This window comes from Pinus tabuliformis, chromosome 6, assembly GCF_031772625.1.
Source record: "Pinus tabuliformis cultivar Carrire ecotype Pingquan chromosome 6, CPIR1, whole genome shotgun sequence".
In the NCBI taxonomy this organism is placed as follows: domain Eukaryota; kingdom Viridiplantae; phylum Streptophyta; class Pinopsida; order Pinales; family Pinaceae; genus Pinus; species Pinus tabuliformis.
In genome coordinates, this window is record NC_142292.1 from 1,840,939,220 (window position 1) to 1,840,958,545 (window position 19,326).

A 19,326-nucleotide genomic window follows, 5' to 3' on the forward strand; every position below is an offset into this window, starting at 1 on the left:
CCACATCTTCCTTGGCTTTGAGTCTAGTTTCCTTTGTCTTGCATAGAGACCACATTTCACTTAGTGTGGTAGCTTCCTTCTTGGCATATATGCTAGATGTGAAGTTGCCCCAATCCTCAGGTAGAGCATTGAGTACTACAGTTGTCATTTCTTTGTCGGACATGACTTCCCCTAGCTCTTGAAGTTGATCTCTCATCTCAGAGATCTTCATGAAGTAGGGAGCTATTCCTTCCTTTGATATCTTCATCTTGTACAATTCATTTCTTAGAGATATCACTTCTCTAGTAGTGGTTACTGAGAATAGCTCTACTAGTTTATCATAGATTTCTTTTGATGTTTCAAATTTGGAGACATAAGGAATGAGAGAGTCCTTGATAGATTCTATTAGAATCCTTTGAGCTCTTGTCTCATCCTTATTGTACTTGGCTAAGGCTTGGGTTTGTTCCTTAGCAAGGATAGTGATATTCCCTTTGACATGTTCTAGAAGTTCATTCTCCTTGAGAAGTAAATTAGTCCTCTTCTTCCATGCAAGAAAGTTATTAGTACCTACAAACTTGTTGTTTTCCTTGCAAAAAGACATTGGTGTATATTTAAAAGGGGCCATATACTTACTTGATAGATTTTTAGACGTAGTGGATTTTCTTTTGAAGACTTCATGGCTTGCCTTCCTAGGATCTTGATGTTCTTCAAGTTGCCTTCTCCAAGTGGACTTGCTTGATGATGAGATTTGCTTGGTAATTTGTACATGATGTAGGTCCCTCTTTGATCTGACTTCTTTGTAGGTGCCTTTCTGTAAGGCTCTTCTTCTTGCTATGTAGTCTTCCTTGATGAATGATAGATGGCAAGCCTTCTTTTCCTTGAAGTGATTGAGACTTCTCGGCTTGATGCTTCAACTTTGTAGATGTCCTTCCATGATGAGTGTTCTTGAGTTGCCCTTTCCTTGATGTGTCACCTTAGCTCCGATACCATGTTGAAGAATCTAGGGCAATTAGGTGTAGTGTGATTCTTCTTCTTCTTGATAACAATTTGTGGAGTCTTTTTACTTTTCTTGTAAGCTTAATCTTCTTCTTATTATTAATGCATGTGTGTGTACTTCATCAAACTGCTACCAAAAACATAAGAACAAGAACACAAGGTGTTGGCTCTCTACCAAAGCCAAAACCTCTCTTCTCTTGAGAGGAAAAGCCTTGAGTAAGTTTCTCTTATTGAAGCTTCTTATTGATCAATGCCAAACCCTAGACCCTAAGAATTGTTGAAGAATCTAGGGCATACTAGTGTAGTGTGATTCTTCATTACTTAATAACAATTTGTGGAGTCTTTTTACTTTTCTTGTTAGCTTATGCTTTGTATTCTTCATATTAGTGCATATGTGTGTGCTTCATCAACCTACTACCAAAACAAAATAACAAGAACACAAAGTTTAGCTCTCTGCCAAGGACAAAACCTCTCCACTCTTGAGAGGTAAACCCTTTGTATGTTTTCTCTTATTGAAGCTTCTTATTTGAACAACTGCCAAACCCTAGACCCTTAACTAGGATATCCTCCAAGCATAAGTCAAATCCTTCCTCTTTTTGCACTACAACTTCCGGCACATGGACCTCTGTTTTCCCGGCACTTTGCTCCTCAGCACTTCACCCTTCTTTTGTTGCTTGTCTAAGTTAGGAAACCCTAGAACATTAGGGCTTCTTTACTTCGTTATAGAGAGAGTCTTCTTCGCTTTCCTTTGGATACCTTGTAGACCTAGATACATATCGAATGTTGCTTCCTTCTTCTGTTGTCAAATCTGCAAAGGTTTACGTGCTGCATGTGTGGACAGAAACCCTAAAACAGTCTCCTTTTCCTTCTTGTCCTTTCCTTCTTCTTCGCTTGTGAGGGCTTCTCCTTTGCTTGTGGAGGGAGGCCTTGTAGACTTTGTTAGCACCCAAAACGTTGAGATATGATGACCTTTACTTTTCTGTTGCTATGGTCACAGGCAGACCTTCCTTAACCTCGCACGTGTGGTTGTAGCTATTCTGGAAATGACCTTCTTACCTTTGTTGTTCCGCCTTCTTATCTCGCTGCCCTTGTAACCCTTTACCTTGGCTTTTCTTCATCCTTCTTAGTCCTCTTTCTTGCTTGCAGATTTCAGAGTGAAGTGATGTCAAATGAGGAGTGGACAGCCTCTATAAATAGAGGTTTGTCCCTCCTCTTTAGGCCAACATGACTGTCCATTAGGCCAACTTGATAATTCATATTTTATTTATCATTTTGCTGCTTGGAGACTTCGTTGTGGCTAGGAGAGGATTCGACTTTGCTTGAGGTGTTCACATGACCTTGTACATTGACATACAAGATGTAACATGCCCTCAAAGGGTCTTATCATAATTACATTTTGACTTTGACTTTCTAGAAGCACTTTAAAATGTGCTTGACCTATTTTCAATGAGCAAGAAACTCATTGACAAATACTATAAAAATAATTTCTCTTTAATTGCATAAATACAAATATCAAAATTACAATTATGAAGAGCGAACCTAGTTACATTTCCTTCAAAAAGAATACCCTCCAAGCACAAGTCAAGTCCTTCCTTCTTCCAACACTTTGTTTTCCCAGCACTTCGTCCTCCTTCTTCCGACACTCCGTCCTCCTACTTCCTTCGGCAACTAGTGATAGACCTTGCTTATGTGAGATTCTAGATGAGATGTTTCTTATTTAATTCTTGGTGATGTCCTTTGCTTGTGGAGACACCCTTTTCTTGCTCCAACAAAATACTTCTTGAGATATATATGAAAATTGATATGACTGTACAACAGCCCTAAATTCTCACACATGTGATAGGTTAGATTGTAGTTTAGGCTCCTTTTATCTTCGCTTGAGGGAGGGACTCCTTCGCTTGAGTGAGAGGCCTTGTAGGCCTAATATCTAGCCCAAACAAAGATGGATACTTGACTGAAATGTTATTGTTGTTATACTTGCATACAGTTCTCCTTTTTTTTCGCACATGTGGTTGTTTCTAGCCCTAGAAACAGTCCAGAACTTCAGTCTTCTTTCCTTTCTTCTTCGCTGCACTTGGAGACCCTTAAACTATCCTTTTGTTTGTTGAATTTTCTAGGTCTATCTGTTAGAAAATTAATCTATATTCTGCTAGTTTATTTCTTCTACTTGTTTAAATTCGAACAAGTTATTTAAAACATTTAAATACCGAAATAAACACAATACAGTCACAACTTCTACAGATCATCAACTGAAAGAAAACAAGCACACAAGTGACACCGTTATTTTTGGACAAATGTCCCCGAAAAAACCCAATGCGAGAAAATCGGTGCAGCTATTCAGAGGGTTATATTATAATGCAGTTTTTCTAAGTACAACAGGGTGCCTAACCGGCTTACCCGACAGAGAAAAATACACAGCAGCAATAACTCTATATTCAAAAACAGGTATTCAGAAAACCTATCCCACGAAACCCTCTTCAGCACAACTGAAGCTCAACACTAGCCCTTCTAGCCTCTGCATCAGCCTCCTGCTGACCTGCGTCAGCCCTCTGAGGCACTGCGTAGCCTCTAGGACCCTCTGTATCACTCCAGCTGCCTTTGCATGGATGACGCAGTCCCTCTAGCCTCTGTGTTGTCTCTGTTGGGCTCTGCGTGACCTGAACTTGTTGCTGCTCTCGCTCTCCCTGCTTCTGCGCTAGTCTCTCAATACTGTCTCTGCCTCTCTGCCTCGTACTCACTGCCCTTCGTTGTTGATCATTGATTCAACTTTGCTTAGCGACCTCGCTCTAGAAAAATGAATGATTGATCACTCTAGTGTGTTCTCCAACTGACCCTCAAGCCTCCTCTTATACTTTTCTCGTTGGTCCTTCAACGGCCGAGATTAAATCTCTAATCAACGGCTAAGATTAGATTTGGCTTGATCCATGACTTTTGGAACCTTCTAACCCAGTTTTATATTAATACCCATTAAAAATTTTATTTTTCCTAAGTTTAGACTTAGGAACTCCATTAAAAATATTAATTATTTTAATATCTCCCAAACAGGGTACAATCTGTCTAAATCATTTATTGGTCTTGGAGATCTCATGCCCTTTAGCCTCTCCACCAATTTTCATGGCTAGAGCACATCTGATGCTACCCCAAATCAACACTCCCTCTTAACGAGGACTGTGCTCTAGTAATACTCCTCACTGAGCATTACGCTGATCATACGGCACTGATCCCAGTGCTGATGCTAGGCCTCCCCACCCAACATCCTCTGCACTTCTACATCCTGTACTACTGCCCATGGCCCTACCACTGCCACTGTTGCATCCATACGGCAGCTCCCTCTGCATCTGTGCTGTTGTTGGTCCATCCTCCCAGCGCTGCATCTGCATTGCATCCCCCTCTCATCATGCTGCATCATACTACTGCACTGCAACTCAGCTACTGAGAAGTAAGTAACTGATCCACCCAACTCTGACATCCCTGTCAGGCTAGAAACACTCCCAATGTTGAAGCTCCCTCTGCCGCTAACAAGTGCTCCCTCTACTAATCTCTGCGTTGCTACAACAACTCGCTGCATCTCGCACCGTTGCACACCTCTCTGTGTCATCTTGCACTGGTGAAACACTCTCGTGCCTCTCGCACTATTGCAGCCTGCTAGCCTCGCGCTGTCTGAGACTCCTACACTGTAGCACTCTCTGTTGCTTCATCCGCATCCGTCTTTACCTACATCCATCAGTCCTGCTACTCCTCTTCGGGGGTCCCGTAGCAAGGTATAATATAAGAGGTTGGGTACCTCAAGGATCCTGCCCCTCATCACCTATAGTCCTCCTGACTACAGCTCGATGTCTCCCCACTTCTTCTCAAGTGGCACATGAGCACTCATGGCACAATTGTCATCCTCCTCAACTTCTTTCTCCACCCTCGCTGGCGCTGCCTTCGAGTCAAAAGCCTCTCCCTTACTCTTCTTCCTTAAACAATGGTTCACATAGTGACCCAGTTCCCCACAATGGAAGCACTTGACCTTGGAGAGGTCCTTCTTCTTCCTCTTGTCCTGCTTTCCCACAGATTCTAGAGTCGCACCCTCTTCCCTTCTTGATCCTGACCCCTTTGATGCTACTTCCCGCCTTGGTCAGTCGTCTGATCTCTTCTTGACGAAGAGCCGCCCACAGTTCTTCCCAATCCAGAAGACTCGTCCTGCCCAGTATGCTTTGGAAAAATGTCTCCTAATCCTCGGATACCGCGTTAAGTGCGGTCCTTACCACCAACTCCAGATCCGGCGTGGCCCCTATGGAAGTCAATTGGTCACGGATCTCCTTCAGTTTTCCTGTGATCTGCAACCACGCTCTGATACCATGTTGAATTTTCTAAGTCTATCCATTAGAAATTTAATTTGTATTCTGCTGGTTTATTTCTTCTACTTGTTTAAATTCGAACAAGTTATTTAAAACATTTAAATACCGAAATAAACACAATACAGTCACAACATATACAGATCATCAATTGAAAGAAAACAAGCACACAAGTGACACCATTATTTTTGGACAAATGTCCCCAGAAAAACCCAATGTGGGAAAACCAATGTAGCTATTCAGAGGGTTATATTATTATGCAATCTTTCTGAGTACAACAGGGTGCCTAACCGGCTCACCCGACAGAGAAAAATACACGGCAGCAATACCTCTATATTCGGAAATAGGTATTCAGAAAACTTGTCCCACAAAACCCTCTCCGGCACAACTGAAGCTCAACGCTGGCCCTTCTGGCCTCTATGTCAGTCTATTGTTGACCTGCGTTAGCCCCAGGACCCTCTGCATCAGCCCTCTGAGGCATTGCGCAGCCTTTGGGACCCTCTGCATCACTCCAGTAGCCTCTACGTGGATGACACAGTCCCTCTAGCCTCTGCATTGTCTCTGTTGGGCTCTACGTGGCCTGAACTGCTGCTGCTCTCACTCTCCCTGCTGCTGCGTTGGTCTCTCAATATTGTCTTTGCCTCGTACTCACTGCCCCTCGCTGCTGATCACTGATTCAACTTTGTTTAGCAACCCCGCTCTAGAAAAATGAATGACTGATCACTCTGGTGTGTTCTCCAACTGACCCTCAAGCCTCCTCTTATAATTTTCTCGTTGGTCCTTCAACAACCGAGATTAAATCTCTAATCAATGGCTAAGATTAGATTTGGCTTGATCCATGACTTTTGGAACCTTCTAACCTAGTTTTATATTAATACCCATTAATATTTTATTTTTCCTAAGTTTAAACTTAGGAACTCCATTAAAAATATTAATTATTTTAATATCTCCCAAACCGGGTACAATATGTGCAAACCATTTCTAGGTCCTGGAGACCTCAAGTGCTTTAGCCTCTCCACCAATTTTCATGGCTAGAGCACATCCGATGTTACCCCAAATCAACATTGTTACCCTTTTCTCGTCCTCTATCTCGTAGATTTCAGAGATGATTCACTTCTACGTTGAGGAGGTCTAATGGCTTCTTATATAGGAGTATGTCTCCTTCTTTTGAGCCAACTTGAGGCCAACATGTAGACTTGAGGCTGACTTGTTTATTTCTTTACCATTTTTCTGCTTGGAGGCTTTCGTTGCAAGGAGATGACTTTGACTTTTCTTGGAGGTATTCCTTTTGACTCTAATACAATTATATGCATAGTGTAACATGCCTTTAAGGTCTTCAACATTTCCTTTTGACTATTTGACTTACCTATAGCACTTAATCATGTGCTTGACCTATTTCAATGAGCAAGAAACTCATTGACATATATTATAAAAATAATATTTCTTTTCTTGAATAAATACAAATATCAAAAGTACATTTATGAAGATCGAACCTAGTTACATTTCCTTCAACAAGTTGCATAGTTATGCTCACTAGATGTTTAAGCGTCGAAATCATTTGTTTCTCGAGATCTCCAAAGAATCTTGGACAATCATTCCAAGGGATTTGAGACTCCCAAAAGCCTCCCACCTATTCGTGATCATGATCATGCTATTCACTTGATTCCATGAAGCGTTCCTCCAAACATCAGACCTTACAGATATCCCTATGCCCAAAAGAGAGAAATTGATGTATGGTTGCAAAAATGCTAGAGGCAAGTATAATTTAACCTAGCCAAAGTTCTCTCTACTCCAGTAGTATTGGTACACAAGAAGGATGGATCATGGCGTATGTGTCTGGATTATAGGGAGCTAACAAGTTCACTATTAAAGACAAATTTCCCATTCATGTCATTAATGAATTGTTGGATGAATTACATGGAGCAATTTACTTCATCAAGCTGGATCTTTGGTCAAGATATCATCAAATTAGAATGAAGACTGAAGACATTCTGAAAACAACATTCAGAACTCATGAAGTTCGTTATGAATTTTTGGTCATTCCTTTTGGCATTACTAATGCACCTTCCACAATTCAAGGTTTGATGAATTCCATTTTCAAATCATTGATATACTAATTTACAGCAAGTCTTGTCCCGGATGCGGGTGATAGTACGGGTGGCAGGGAGGAGACACATGCCAGCCATGTGGAGCCTTAAGCTCAAGCTTAAATGCTAATGCGTCTCTCACCGCCGAAGATTAAAAGCTCAGGTGAGGGTGATGGGAATTCAATGCAGCGTCCGGTTCATTGGTGCGACTGCAATCTGCAGTTATGGAAAACAAGTATCGAGGGAATGTTGAGGTTATTAAGGTGGCTGAAGGTATGGAGCAGGGTCAAGCTCAGTGTTGTGGTAACAAGGTTCAGGCTCCTGAGTGTTGTTCTGTTCTACAGGCCACAACTCTTGCTGTCAAGGCCAGTTTTCAAGGTGGAGAGGGTTGCCTCCAGGCCAGAAACTCTGCTGGTTGCCGCCTTTGCTCTGTTGAGTGTTGTCCCAGGTCTGCTGAGAGCAACGCTAACTCAGTTGGGGGCTGTATCCAGTTGGGAAGGTCTTCAATCGCAATACTGCTTCAAGCCGCTGGTACTCCTGCAACTATGGTTAGACCCCGGCAAAGACTGCTCAGTCGACGAGGCTCTTCTCGGGGAGGGTCTTCTCGTCCTCCAGCTACAGAGCCCCATCTCCAATGTTGCTGCTGTAATTGCCACAGAAGGGCAGAGGCCAATCCCCTCCAGGCGAGCCAGTTCATGGATGCGAGCAGTCCAAGCTCTGAACCAGACCCTCTTCCTGCGTTTGGCTCAGCCATCTTCACTTTCGGCAGCTCGAAGAATAAACCACGCATTAATGCTCACATTTCGGTCTTATTCATCGAGGAAAATCAGGATGGTGAGGGTGGCTCGCGCAATCAGGAGGAGGTCCCAGACGAAAGCATGGAAGGTGACGAGGAAAGACCGGCGGGGGCTCCTGTGCAAGCTTCCATCAGCCCTCAGGCTCAGCAGGCGTCGACATCCAAGGAGAACACTGCTGAAGACTGGGACTCCTTCCCCACTGCAGAAGAGCGAGAGAAGTATGGATGGTGCAGAATTGTCGAGGAGAAGTCGGAGGACTAACCTCCACTGGTTCAATCTGTCGTTTTCCACAATTGTGCAGGCCTTGTTCCGGTCTTATATCTATGTCTATGTCTCTCTGGTTTATGTTTCTGTCTATGTCTGCTATGGCTATGTCCCTCTAGTTTACGTTTATGTCTATGTCGGCTCCGGCTATGTCTATAACTCTTTTGTTGCCCCTGCGAGGGATGTTCTACTCTGCTCCGGTGCCCCTGCGCGGGATGTTTTTTGCATGGTAAAGATTCACTGTCATATTTTAATGTACTGTGAGGATAGTTTTGTCTGGTCGAGCAGCCCCTGCGAGGGCGGGTCTGGTGTTGAGAAATCATGCTCCAAAGAGCCACAGTCGGCCTTGGGCAATCTGAATATATGCCTGTAATGTTTTTCTTCTGTACATAATAAAATAGAATAGATTTACCGAGAAAAAAAAAATTTACAGCAAGTCTTGGAAGGATCATGTTCAACACATTGAAAGCATGCTCAAACTATTGGAGGATAAACGATTGTATGCAAAAATCTCCAGATGTTTCTTTGGGGTACAGGAGGTGGAATGTTTGGGTCATATTGTATCTCATGAGGGTGTTAAGGTGGGTCCTAACAAAATTAAAGCCATCAAGGAATGGAAAATCCCCACAACCCTAAAGCATCTTCGAGGATTTCTTAGGTTGACAAGGTATTATTGCAAGTTTGTTAAAAATTATGGGAAAATAGCAACACCTCTAACAACATTACTAAAGAAAGATGCATTTTTTGGACTCCAAAAGCAACTAAATCCTTTGAACATCTTAAAGAGGCAATGTGCCAAGCTCTAGTTTTAGCTACTCCAGACTTCAAAAAAACCTTTATGGTGGAATGTGATGCATCAGGAAATGGAATTGGTGTTGTTTTAATGCAAGAAGGAAGACCCATTGCTTTTGAAAGTCGTCCAATCAAGGGAAAGTATTTACACAAACCTATTTATGAGAAGGAAATGTTAGCAATACTACATGCCCTGAAGCAATGGTGCCCTTACCTAATGGGAAGACACTTCAAGGTAAAAACAGATCATGATAGTCTTAAATACTTTTTGGAACAAAGATTATCTTCAGAAGAAAAGCAAAAATGGGCCACTAAGATGTTGGTTTATGACTTTGAAATCATCTACAAAAAAAGGAAGCAAAATGTTGTTGCAAATGCACTCTCAAGAAGGGATGAAGATGTGGAAGCATTGCTCTATGCCATTTCTATTATCCAACCTGACTGGATAACTAAAGCAAGGGAGGAATGGAAGAATGATGAAGAGGTAGAAACAAGATCCCAGTACATCGGATACATTTATCTGGAAAAATGACTCATTATGGTACAAAGATCGCTTATATCTATGTAAGAATTCCAAAATCAAACAAAAGATTCTCTTGAAATTGCACACCTCTCCTTTAGGAGGGCACTCAATATTTTTAAAAACATACCACAGGGTTAAAAAGGAATTTTTTTGGGATGACCTTAAATCTGATATTCAAAAGTTTGTGGCAAAATGTTTGGTTTGCCAACAAAATAAAGTTGAGACAATTAAAACCCCAGGTCTATTACAACCTTTAGCCATTTCAAGTCAGCTTTGGGAGGAGGTCTCAATGGATTTTATCACAAGTTTACCCAAGTCTAAAGGAAAGACTATCATCATGGTGGTAGTTGATAAACTGACCAAGTATGCACACTTTTGTGCATTATCTCATCCTTTTAAAGCCAGTACCGTTGCTACCGCATTTATGGAATCAATTCAAAAGCTACATGGAAACCCAAAGATTATTGTATGTGACAGAGATACCATTTTCACTGGAAATTTTTGGACGGAATTATTTTATTGTCTTGCACTCATGTAACTCATAGCTCATCTTATCATCCTCAATCTGACGGGCAAACTGAGATAGTGAACAAATGTTTGGAAGGATATCTTCATTGCTTTGTACCTGATAAACAAACACAATGGGTCAAGTGGTTACCTCTAGCTTAATGGTGGTATAACACTTCCTTCCATACTGCAGCAAAAATGACCCTATTTATGGCACTTTATGAATATCATCCACCATCCATCACATCATCTTTAAGAGAAAATTCTAAAGTTCAAGCAATGGAAGATCACATCAAGCATCAACAACAAGTTCTCCAACTCTTAAAAGATAACCTCAGTTTGGCACAGAATCAAATGAAACAACATGCAGATCAACATCGCAGTGAAAGAAGTTTTGACATAGCCAATTGGGTATTTTTACAGCTACAACCATACAAACAAGTGTCTCTCAAGCAAGCTAAGAAGGATAATAGATTATCACCCAAGTACTATGGTCCCTATAAGGTGTTGCAAAAGATTGGTACTATGGGCTAGAAATTGGAGCTGCCTGCACCTTCCCAAGTACACCCAATTTTCCATATTTCATGCTTAAAGAAGGTTACCGGTGATAAGCTCTCAGTTCAAACAATATTGCCAGAACTTGATGACAAAGCAAAAATCATAATGGACCTTGAAGTAGTCACGGAAATAAGACCCGACAAATACGGAATCAATAAATTTCAGAGTATCTCATTAAGTGGAAGAACTTACCCGCTGAAGATTTCACTTGGGAGGATGAGAATGTTGTACAGAAGCATCCATAACTACTCAAGAGTTGAAGACAACACTTTTTGAAGAAGATGGGCATGTTAGATCCCTATAATACTAGTGTAATGCCCTTATTGTTATTATTAGTGTAGCCCCCTTATTATTATTGTTGTGCCCATGTAGTCCCCATATTGTTATTGTTGTGCCCAATAGAAGCCCACTATTTTTATTGTTGTAGCCTTACATTATTATTGTTATGTAGGCTCTAATTATATTGTGACCCCTTAGACTCCTATATATACCAAGGAGGTCTTGTCATTTGTATCATCCAAGAATTGTTCATTTATGTGATGTAAAGGAGGTTGCCCCCTCGAAGAGGCTAATTTTCAAGTCGTTGATCTATATTTTCTTTTGTTTTGTGAGATTTGGTTTCATAACAATTGTTCTTATTTTTTAGGTGTAGCGGGGTTGGGATCCACTTCAAGTGTCAGTTCTTCACTCACCTGTCATGATGTTATGATCATTTCTTGATTTCGTTGAACCTCTAGATTCAAAATGTTGTTAGAAAACTCTTGACACTATTTCTAAGGAATTTTTTGTGAGTTCTGATTATCCCATTGGGGGCATGGAACTAGTTGTTGGAACCGAGCATGAGTCTACTTTTTAGAATGCTTCACTTCCTAGCCATCCAAAATGTCTTCCGGGAGTTATGTTTCACTTTGTGTTGCCGGCTCAATGTTTTATACTTAAAAGGCATTTGAATGTTTATGGGTCGCTTAAGTGAAAAACATACTAAATCTTTATGTACCCATATGGCTATTGTTTATATCTAAGTGTTAGAAGAGAGGCCTTAGACACATTAAATGCGCATTTTATTACAAGTGTTCACCGTCTCATATTTTCCATAATCTTGAAATGATTTATCGAACCCAAGGATAGTGGGCTAGGATTATTGGCTTTTAAATCAAAAAGAAAAGGACAGCATTGTATGGGCTATCATTTTTGCATTACTTGAAATACAGGGCTGGAGAATCTTGAGAGGGCGGTTACATTTTTGCAGAATCTGGACGAAAATCTAGTGTCTGCACATGCTCGGAGGCCAAAATCCACAAGCAATAATTGCTGATTCCAACTAGGAATTACAATGAGCTTCAAGAGAGACAATCTCATTTTTCTACAGTTTTTAGGTGGTTTTGGACAGATTAACTGAGGAGACTCCCTCATTTCTTCTACATCATTTTACTTCTCTACTTCCGTGTTTTCTGCCTAAATTATTCCAGCTAGAAACTGATTTCCAAATTATTCCAGCTTGAAACTGATTTCTTCAGGACAGAACAACAGTATCTTATTGTGAAGTGTATACAACAGATTTGGCATATTGTTTGTGACATTTTCATGCGTTTTTGTTTGGTTATTCTCTTCCAGTTTTCGATAGTAACAATCCTTTGCGATAAATGTGGTTTATATGCTTAGATCTGTTTGAAAAGCTGCACTCTTGAAGCCAGTCAGATTGTTTTTGGTGGATAGAGTTTAGGGTTACAATAAAAAATACATATTTAGGTGCATCATCGATGAAAAGAACAACCTAAAATCAATGGAGTCCTCCCTTTTCATCTCTCCAAGAAAGCTGATAGAAAAGAATTCAGTTCTTGGATAAAAGAATTGGTTCAATATCATCCTTCTACAAAATGCAGAAGATTTGAAGCAATAAGGAAAGGCCTTGAGAAAATCTAGGCAAATGTAAGATCAATGGCTTAGAAAACACTTATCTTTCAGAAATAAATGACACAGAAGAATTTAATAGTAATGTTCTGATCTTAAAAGCTTCCAACAGATTCAAAAGCCTATACCATCCAATACTCAAACTTTAGATTTGAAAAAATACAGTCATCTAACAAGTACATACACTCAGACGGGAGAAACAAAAAATAAAGTAAAAAAGAATAAACTACAACATAAAACATAATCAAACTAAGTCCACTAAGTATCGGACATTTATCCCGCATGCCCCATCAGGCCAAAGATGTCTTAGTAAGTGTTTTTAAGATAAGAGAAGTTTTGTCTTTTCTGTCGAAATCTGATGATATAATTTTTTTGTCATAATTATGAATTTAAATGGTTTAAAATGTGTTTTTTGAGTGTATAAATAGATTCAGTGCCCTGAAAAACCTTGTGGCACTTAATTTTCGTAGATTACATCACTGGAAATTAAAATTCCAAGAAATTTCTCCAGATTTCATACCGAAAAAGTTATCCAAAAAAGGCCAAAACATCTAACAGTTAGACTATTGCTTTAAGTTATACTTACTGGTTATAACGTACACGCATGTGGCTCTTGCTAGCATATCGTGAGTATGATCCGTTAGGCTAAATATTAAATTGAATACTTACTGGTTATAACTTACATCCATGTGGCCCTTGCTAGCATATTGTGAATGTGCTCTGTTAGGTTAAATAATAAATTGATTTGTAAAACTTTATATGAAAAAGGAAGACAGACATAACGTTTATTATGGGGTCATTCATGCCTCGAGACAAGATGCATTTGTGATAATGACATCAGGCGTGGGCATCAAAGCTTACCTGACAAAAGTTTCTGAATTGTTGCCCGTGCCTCCTTCCATGCAGGTCTTCTCATCGCCATGAAAGCATTAAGAGATGGCTACAAAAAGGGTTTGATGGCATGTGAGTTCAACACTGAATATAGAACACATATAATATCATATCCTATTCCTTCCAACTGGAAGAACTGTGGTTCTTTTCGCCAAACTAGCAATAAAGAAAAACTGCCCAACTTGAGGAAGGAAAGTAAGAACCTGAAGGAAGCAATCGGATCCGCTGAGCAGAGGTCCTTTGAAAAGGCCAGCTCGAGAAAGGATGCTGAGGTCTAATACACATTCACCAATGGCCACACCAGGCCTCGCTTCCTCTGCTTGAGTGGGCTTGAAGACTCCATATGGCAGATTTTGCAGAGAGAAATGGGACTCTGGACTTATGGGGATGAAAGATTTCATTGTAGTCATCTGCTCTGATCTTTTCCCTTCCTTGCCAAATTCAAATTCAGCAGCAGTAGCTCCTCCCAAGTTAGTAATCACGTCCCTTGCCAATAATAAGCATATTGTGATCACTCACCACCTTTTATAAGGGCAAGCAGAGGGGAGTAGTAGATAATGTTTTGGATGTAGGGATTTTTTTAACAGGAATCACCCAAGTTTTGGCCCAAGGGAATGGAAACTCCTGGGAACATGTCCTGGGGCGACGAAAACAGCTGGGATATGTTGTCTGGGGATAAGGCGCCAAAATAGAAATGCTCTGAGAAGAACCAAATCTGAGTGTGTTAGACTCCCACCAGCCCATGGTTACAACACGACCAAGCGATTATTGATCGTCCTCCAATCTTCAATGATTGAGTAATTATTGAACGTCCTACCTTTTATGGCGGACAGAATCTGCACTGTACTCTGTATCCAGAAGACGCTGGATGATTTCCTCAGTCTGCTAGCATGCCAACAAATTTGCATTTATATTTTTTCATCCTTCATTTTTTCCCTTATCTTTTGTTTACCGGTACTTGTACAAGTTTTATAGGTTTTCTTTTGTTTCCCAAGCTCATCTCTGGCAGTAAGAGATTTGGCAATGGGGATTTTCCCTGACTTGTCATATCAGTCTCTCTGTACCGAATTTGTATCTTTCAATCATAATTTAATAATGGACAGTCGTTATATGGGTATGGACAGAAGTGTCCCTTTGAAGAAAGTTTCATAATTGAAGTGGTACAAGCCCGTGTAGATAAAGGACAACGAGAACGAACAAATATTTTGGTTTTTTTTCGGGTTTTTAAGGTTGGTGAGGAGTTGCAGAAGTTTACACAGGTGCAATTTCCCTATTGGGAAATGCAATGTTTTGTTTAAAATTTAAGATTAAAGTCGTATTTGAATTTTGGTTTTATAATAATTCAGAGATAATTCTTTATTTTTATTCCTTAAAATTATTGTGAATAAGTTAGATGTTAATCTTTTTTTTTTTTTTTTTTCAAAAGATGCTAATCTGATTTTTTATGGATCGCGCGCTCCTCGCCATGGCCGCGCCCTGAGCCCCTTCTGCCTCCCCGTGCCTTGCAGCCTGGCTGCGAGGTCTGTCTGCGATCGGGCCTCCCCCTGAGCCCGCCATCTCCCTCCCTCCCCCTTCCCCGTGTCTCCTCTCTCCCCCTCGCCTTTCCTGACCTCGACCCTGCCTCTCCTTGCTCCTGCGCCTAGCAGCTATTGCTGCTAGGTCGCCTGCCTCTGGCTGTTCCCCGACCATGGCGGCCTTGGGCCCTTCTGGACCGGATCAGGTCGATCTTATGAAATCTTTTGCCTCCCTCACCCAGGAGAACTCCTCGGAGAGGATCAGACCAGTTACTTCTCGCTTCGTCAAAAAAATGGATGAGATCCCAGAAATTCCGCCCCCCTGCCCTTCCCCGGAGAACGGCAGTTGCTCTAGCTGATAGAGGTTTGGTTGGTCAGTTCACAGGTTTATGGCCCTCCCCACGCACTGTTCAGCGATGGGTGGAAAGAAACTGGAACTCAATCGTGCAAGGCAAGATAGCGATCCGCTTCTGCGGAAGAGGGTTTTTTACGTTCCTATTCGAAACAGTGGAAGACAGAAACCTAATCTTCCGGAACGGCCCATATTTCATGGATACTAGAGGCCTTTACCTAAACAGATGGACACCGGATTTTGACCCGGAGATGGATGTCCCCAATGCAGTTCCCGTCTGGGTCCGGCTCCCGCATCTCCCTCTACATTGCTGGGGAGATGAATCAGTGAAGGCAATTGGAAACGGAATAGGGAAGTATATTGACAGATCGGAACCAAAGGAGAACATGCACGCATGCGCAAGAATCTGTGTAGAAGTGGACCTCGGGAAGGGACTACCAGAAGCCATCAAGCTCAGAGTTGACCAATGGACGCACCTTCAGCAAGTCGATTACGAACAGCTCCCCTTCAAGTGCAAGGTATGTCACGAGTATGGACATTTTGCCAATAGATGTAGTAAAGCAAATGCAAATGTTTCTGATTCTAACCCTGAAACAACAGAGGAAGCCTGGGAAACCGTCAAAAAGAAGAGGCCCAACCCTCCTAAAGGAAAACTCATCAACCCTACAGCCCCCCCTCTCCCCCCTTCTCCGTCAAGGCCGACCATGCCCGCATCCTCCAACCCATTTGAAACCTTATCAGAAGCTGACCCTCCTTCCCCCCCCCCTCTCCCTAGAGTCCCTCCTGTCACCCCCGCCTTCCTCCCCCTCTCCCTCCTCCCCCCCACACACTATAGAGAGAATATTAACCCGGAACAAGTCTAAGGAAAGCAACACTTCCGTAGAACCACCAAGGAAAGTCGGAAGGAAAACAAATAAGGAAGTAAGGGATGAGGCGGCAGCAAAAGAAATGACAACAGGGATTCAACAGCCAATGGATACTTATCTGGATAAGATGAAAGGAAATGGCGAGAAAGGGAAAGAGAAAGGAGGTCCTCAAAACAAATTATTTAAGTAATGAATCTGGTCTCTTGGAATTGTAGGGGGATGGGCTCCTCCCTCAAAGTCAACGCAGTCCGTGACCTTCTTAAATCAGAACACCCAGACATCCTCCTCCTCCAGGAGACCAAAATTAATGAACAGGACTTCAAAAACTACCTAAAGAATAACAGAACTTATGAAGGAATAGCAGTTAGCGCAGCTGGTGCCTCAGGGGGCATAGGGACCATTTGGAACAAACAAAAATGGAAATTGTTAAATAAAAAGCAAAGCAGCTGGTGGATCCGCTCAGATATTCAAAACATAACAGAGACAGAAGAATATACTATCTATAATGTCTACGCCCCCCCACACTATCGAGACAAGGATGCCTGTTGGAAGTCAATTGCAGCAGACCTCCAAGAAACTCAAGGACGGAACCTTTTTCTAGGGGGAGACCTAAATTTAATAAGGAATGCTGATGAAAAGATGGGGGGAAACTTCCTGGCTGATCCCTCTAGGGATGCCATTGAGGAAATCATTCTAAATCACAATTTAGTGGACTTCCCTCCTCAGAATGGGAGATTCACCTGGTCCAACAAGAGAGCAGGTAGAAACAATATTAAGGAAAGACTGGACCGAATTCTCGTCCAAGACAGAATAGTGGTTAAATTTGCATGCATCAAAAGTCTCATTATCCAAGGGAGCTTCTCAGACCATAAGCCTGTAGCACTCAAATTGGATAAAGGAGAAAATCTGGGTCCGCTACCATTCAGATACAACAAAGCGTGGGAGGATCAGGAAGATTTCCGAACTCTGATTAAAGAACATTGGTCAACAGAGATCAGAGGGTCCCCGCACTATGTCTGGGAATCCAAAATAAAGATTCTGCGTTGGGCCATCAAACAGTGGGTCAAAACCAAGGTAATAGAAGAAAATCGAAACAAATCTGCACTCCAAGCCAAACTCATGCAGTGGGATCAAGGGAAAGACAGCAGACAAGACACGGAAGAGGAGCAGATCCAAGAGATGGAACTCCAAAAGGAACTGTACAAGCTGAACAGAAAAGAGGAAGAGGAACAAAGACAAAAGTCAAGATGTCTATGGCTCAAGTCGGGAGATAGGAACACCTCCTTTTTCCACAACAACTTGAAAATCAGGAGAGCAGGTAATAATATAGATAAAATTTCTGTTGATGGAGTAGAAATAAAAGAGCAAAAGGAAATCATGGAGGCTGCGTCTGCTCATTTCCAAGATCTCCTCACCGCGGGCCAGCAAAGCAGTGATGGCATGGAAATTCTTGACACGATGGAATGTAAAACCTCTGAAGATCAAAATTCTGAGCTGGACAAGGAAATTACTGAGGAAGAGATTGAGCAAACAATGCGCAATATGGCCTTAGACAAGGCCCCGGGACCCGATGGTTTCACTGTGGATTTCTACAAGACACACTGGGACATCATCAAAAAGGATTACATCAGAGTTGTTAGAAATTTCTTCCAAAGATGCAAGATGGGCAGTGGAATAAAATCCTCCTTCCTTGCCTTAATCCCTAAAGATCCCAACCCCCTCTCCTTTAATCGTTTTCGTCCTATCTCCCTCTGCAACGTATCCTACAAAATCATAACTAAGATCCTTGCTAACAGGCTTAAATCCATCCTTCCTACCCTTATCTCGGAGAACCAAGGGGGCTTTGTCCCGAAGAGACAAATTGCTGATAATGTAATTCTCATTCAGGAGGCAATTCAAAGTAGCATCACTAGGAATGAAAAGGGTATGATAATGAAGTTGGACATGGCCAATGCATTTGACCGAGTAAACCACTCTTTCCTCCAGGCAGTCCTTAAAAAGATGGGAATATCAGAGCTCTTTATAAGCAGGGTCCGGGAGTGCATATCGGGCAATTGGACCGCCCCCCTCATAAATGGAAGGCCCAGCAAAGCTTTTAAAAGCTCTAGGGGCCTGAGGCAAGGGTGCCCGCTCTCTCCTTTCCTCTACATTCTTATGGCGGAAGCTCTTAGTTCGAAGCTGGAAAATCGGAGGAAGAAAAGAGAAATAACAGGGATTGAAATTGTCAGAGGATCGAAAGGTATCAATCATTCTCTGTTTGCGGATGACACCCTTCTCATAGGAGGTGCATCTAGCATAATGGCGAGGAGATTTAAAAAAGTCTTGGACCTCTTTCTTCTTGCCTCAGGAGGCAAACTCAACAATAACAAATGCATGTTGTATGCCTGGAACATCCCTAACCATATCTTACAGCGCATATCCCTCATCATGGAAATTCCAGCGCAGCTGAATTGGAACCATTTCATGTATCTGGGGCTCCCACTGGCTAAAGAGAAAATCAATTCAGGGATTTGGGTCAAGATTATTGAAAAGCTCAGAGGCAAATTGCAAAGTTGGGGAGTGCACTGGTTGAATTTAGCAGGCAGATCGATTTTGATCAAGTCAGTCCTCGCCTCTCTTCCCATATATCAGTTCGCTATCGCTCTTGCTCCGGCAAGCATTCACAATCATATGGAGTTGATAATTCGGAGTTTTCTGTGGCAAGGTGGTAAGCAGAATACCAAGAAGTTCAGTTTGGTAAAGTGGGATAAGGTGATCCTTCCGGTGGAAAAGGGTGGGCTAGGAATAAGGGTTCCTAGGTTAGCAAATCTAGCATTGGGCTTCAAGTTGATCTGGAGGATTTTAAATGAAAAAGGGGCTTGGTGGACTTCCATAATGAAGAAAAAATACCTAAATGGCCCAAACAGCAATATCCTAACAGAAAACATCATAGAAAGGCAAGGCACTCCA

The 19,326-nt window shown here is 41.8% G+C and overlaps 1 protein-coding gene across 1 annotated transcript in view; it reads right to left on the reverse strand.

The window, feature by feature from the left end:
• LOC149266363 (fumarylacetoacetase-like) overlaps positions 1-14,728 on the reverse strand; it is a 308,380-nt gene extending 293,652 nt beyond the window's left edge. Inside the window, exons 1-2 of the mRNA XM_089395970.1 lie at positions 13,849-14,728; positions 13,616-13,694 (exon numbers count right to left, since the gene is read on the reverse strand). Coding sequence (XP_089252096.1) covers positions 13,616-13,694; positions 13,849-14,055 — 286 coding nt within the window. The 5' untranslated portion in view covers positions 14,056-14,728. The remainder of the gene's footprint in view (positions 1-13,615; positions 13,695-13,848) is intronic.
• Positions 14,729-19,326: the final 4,598 nt, after the last annotated feature.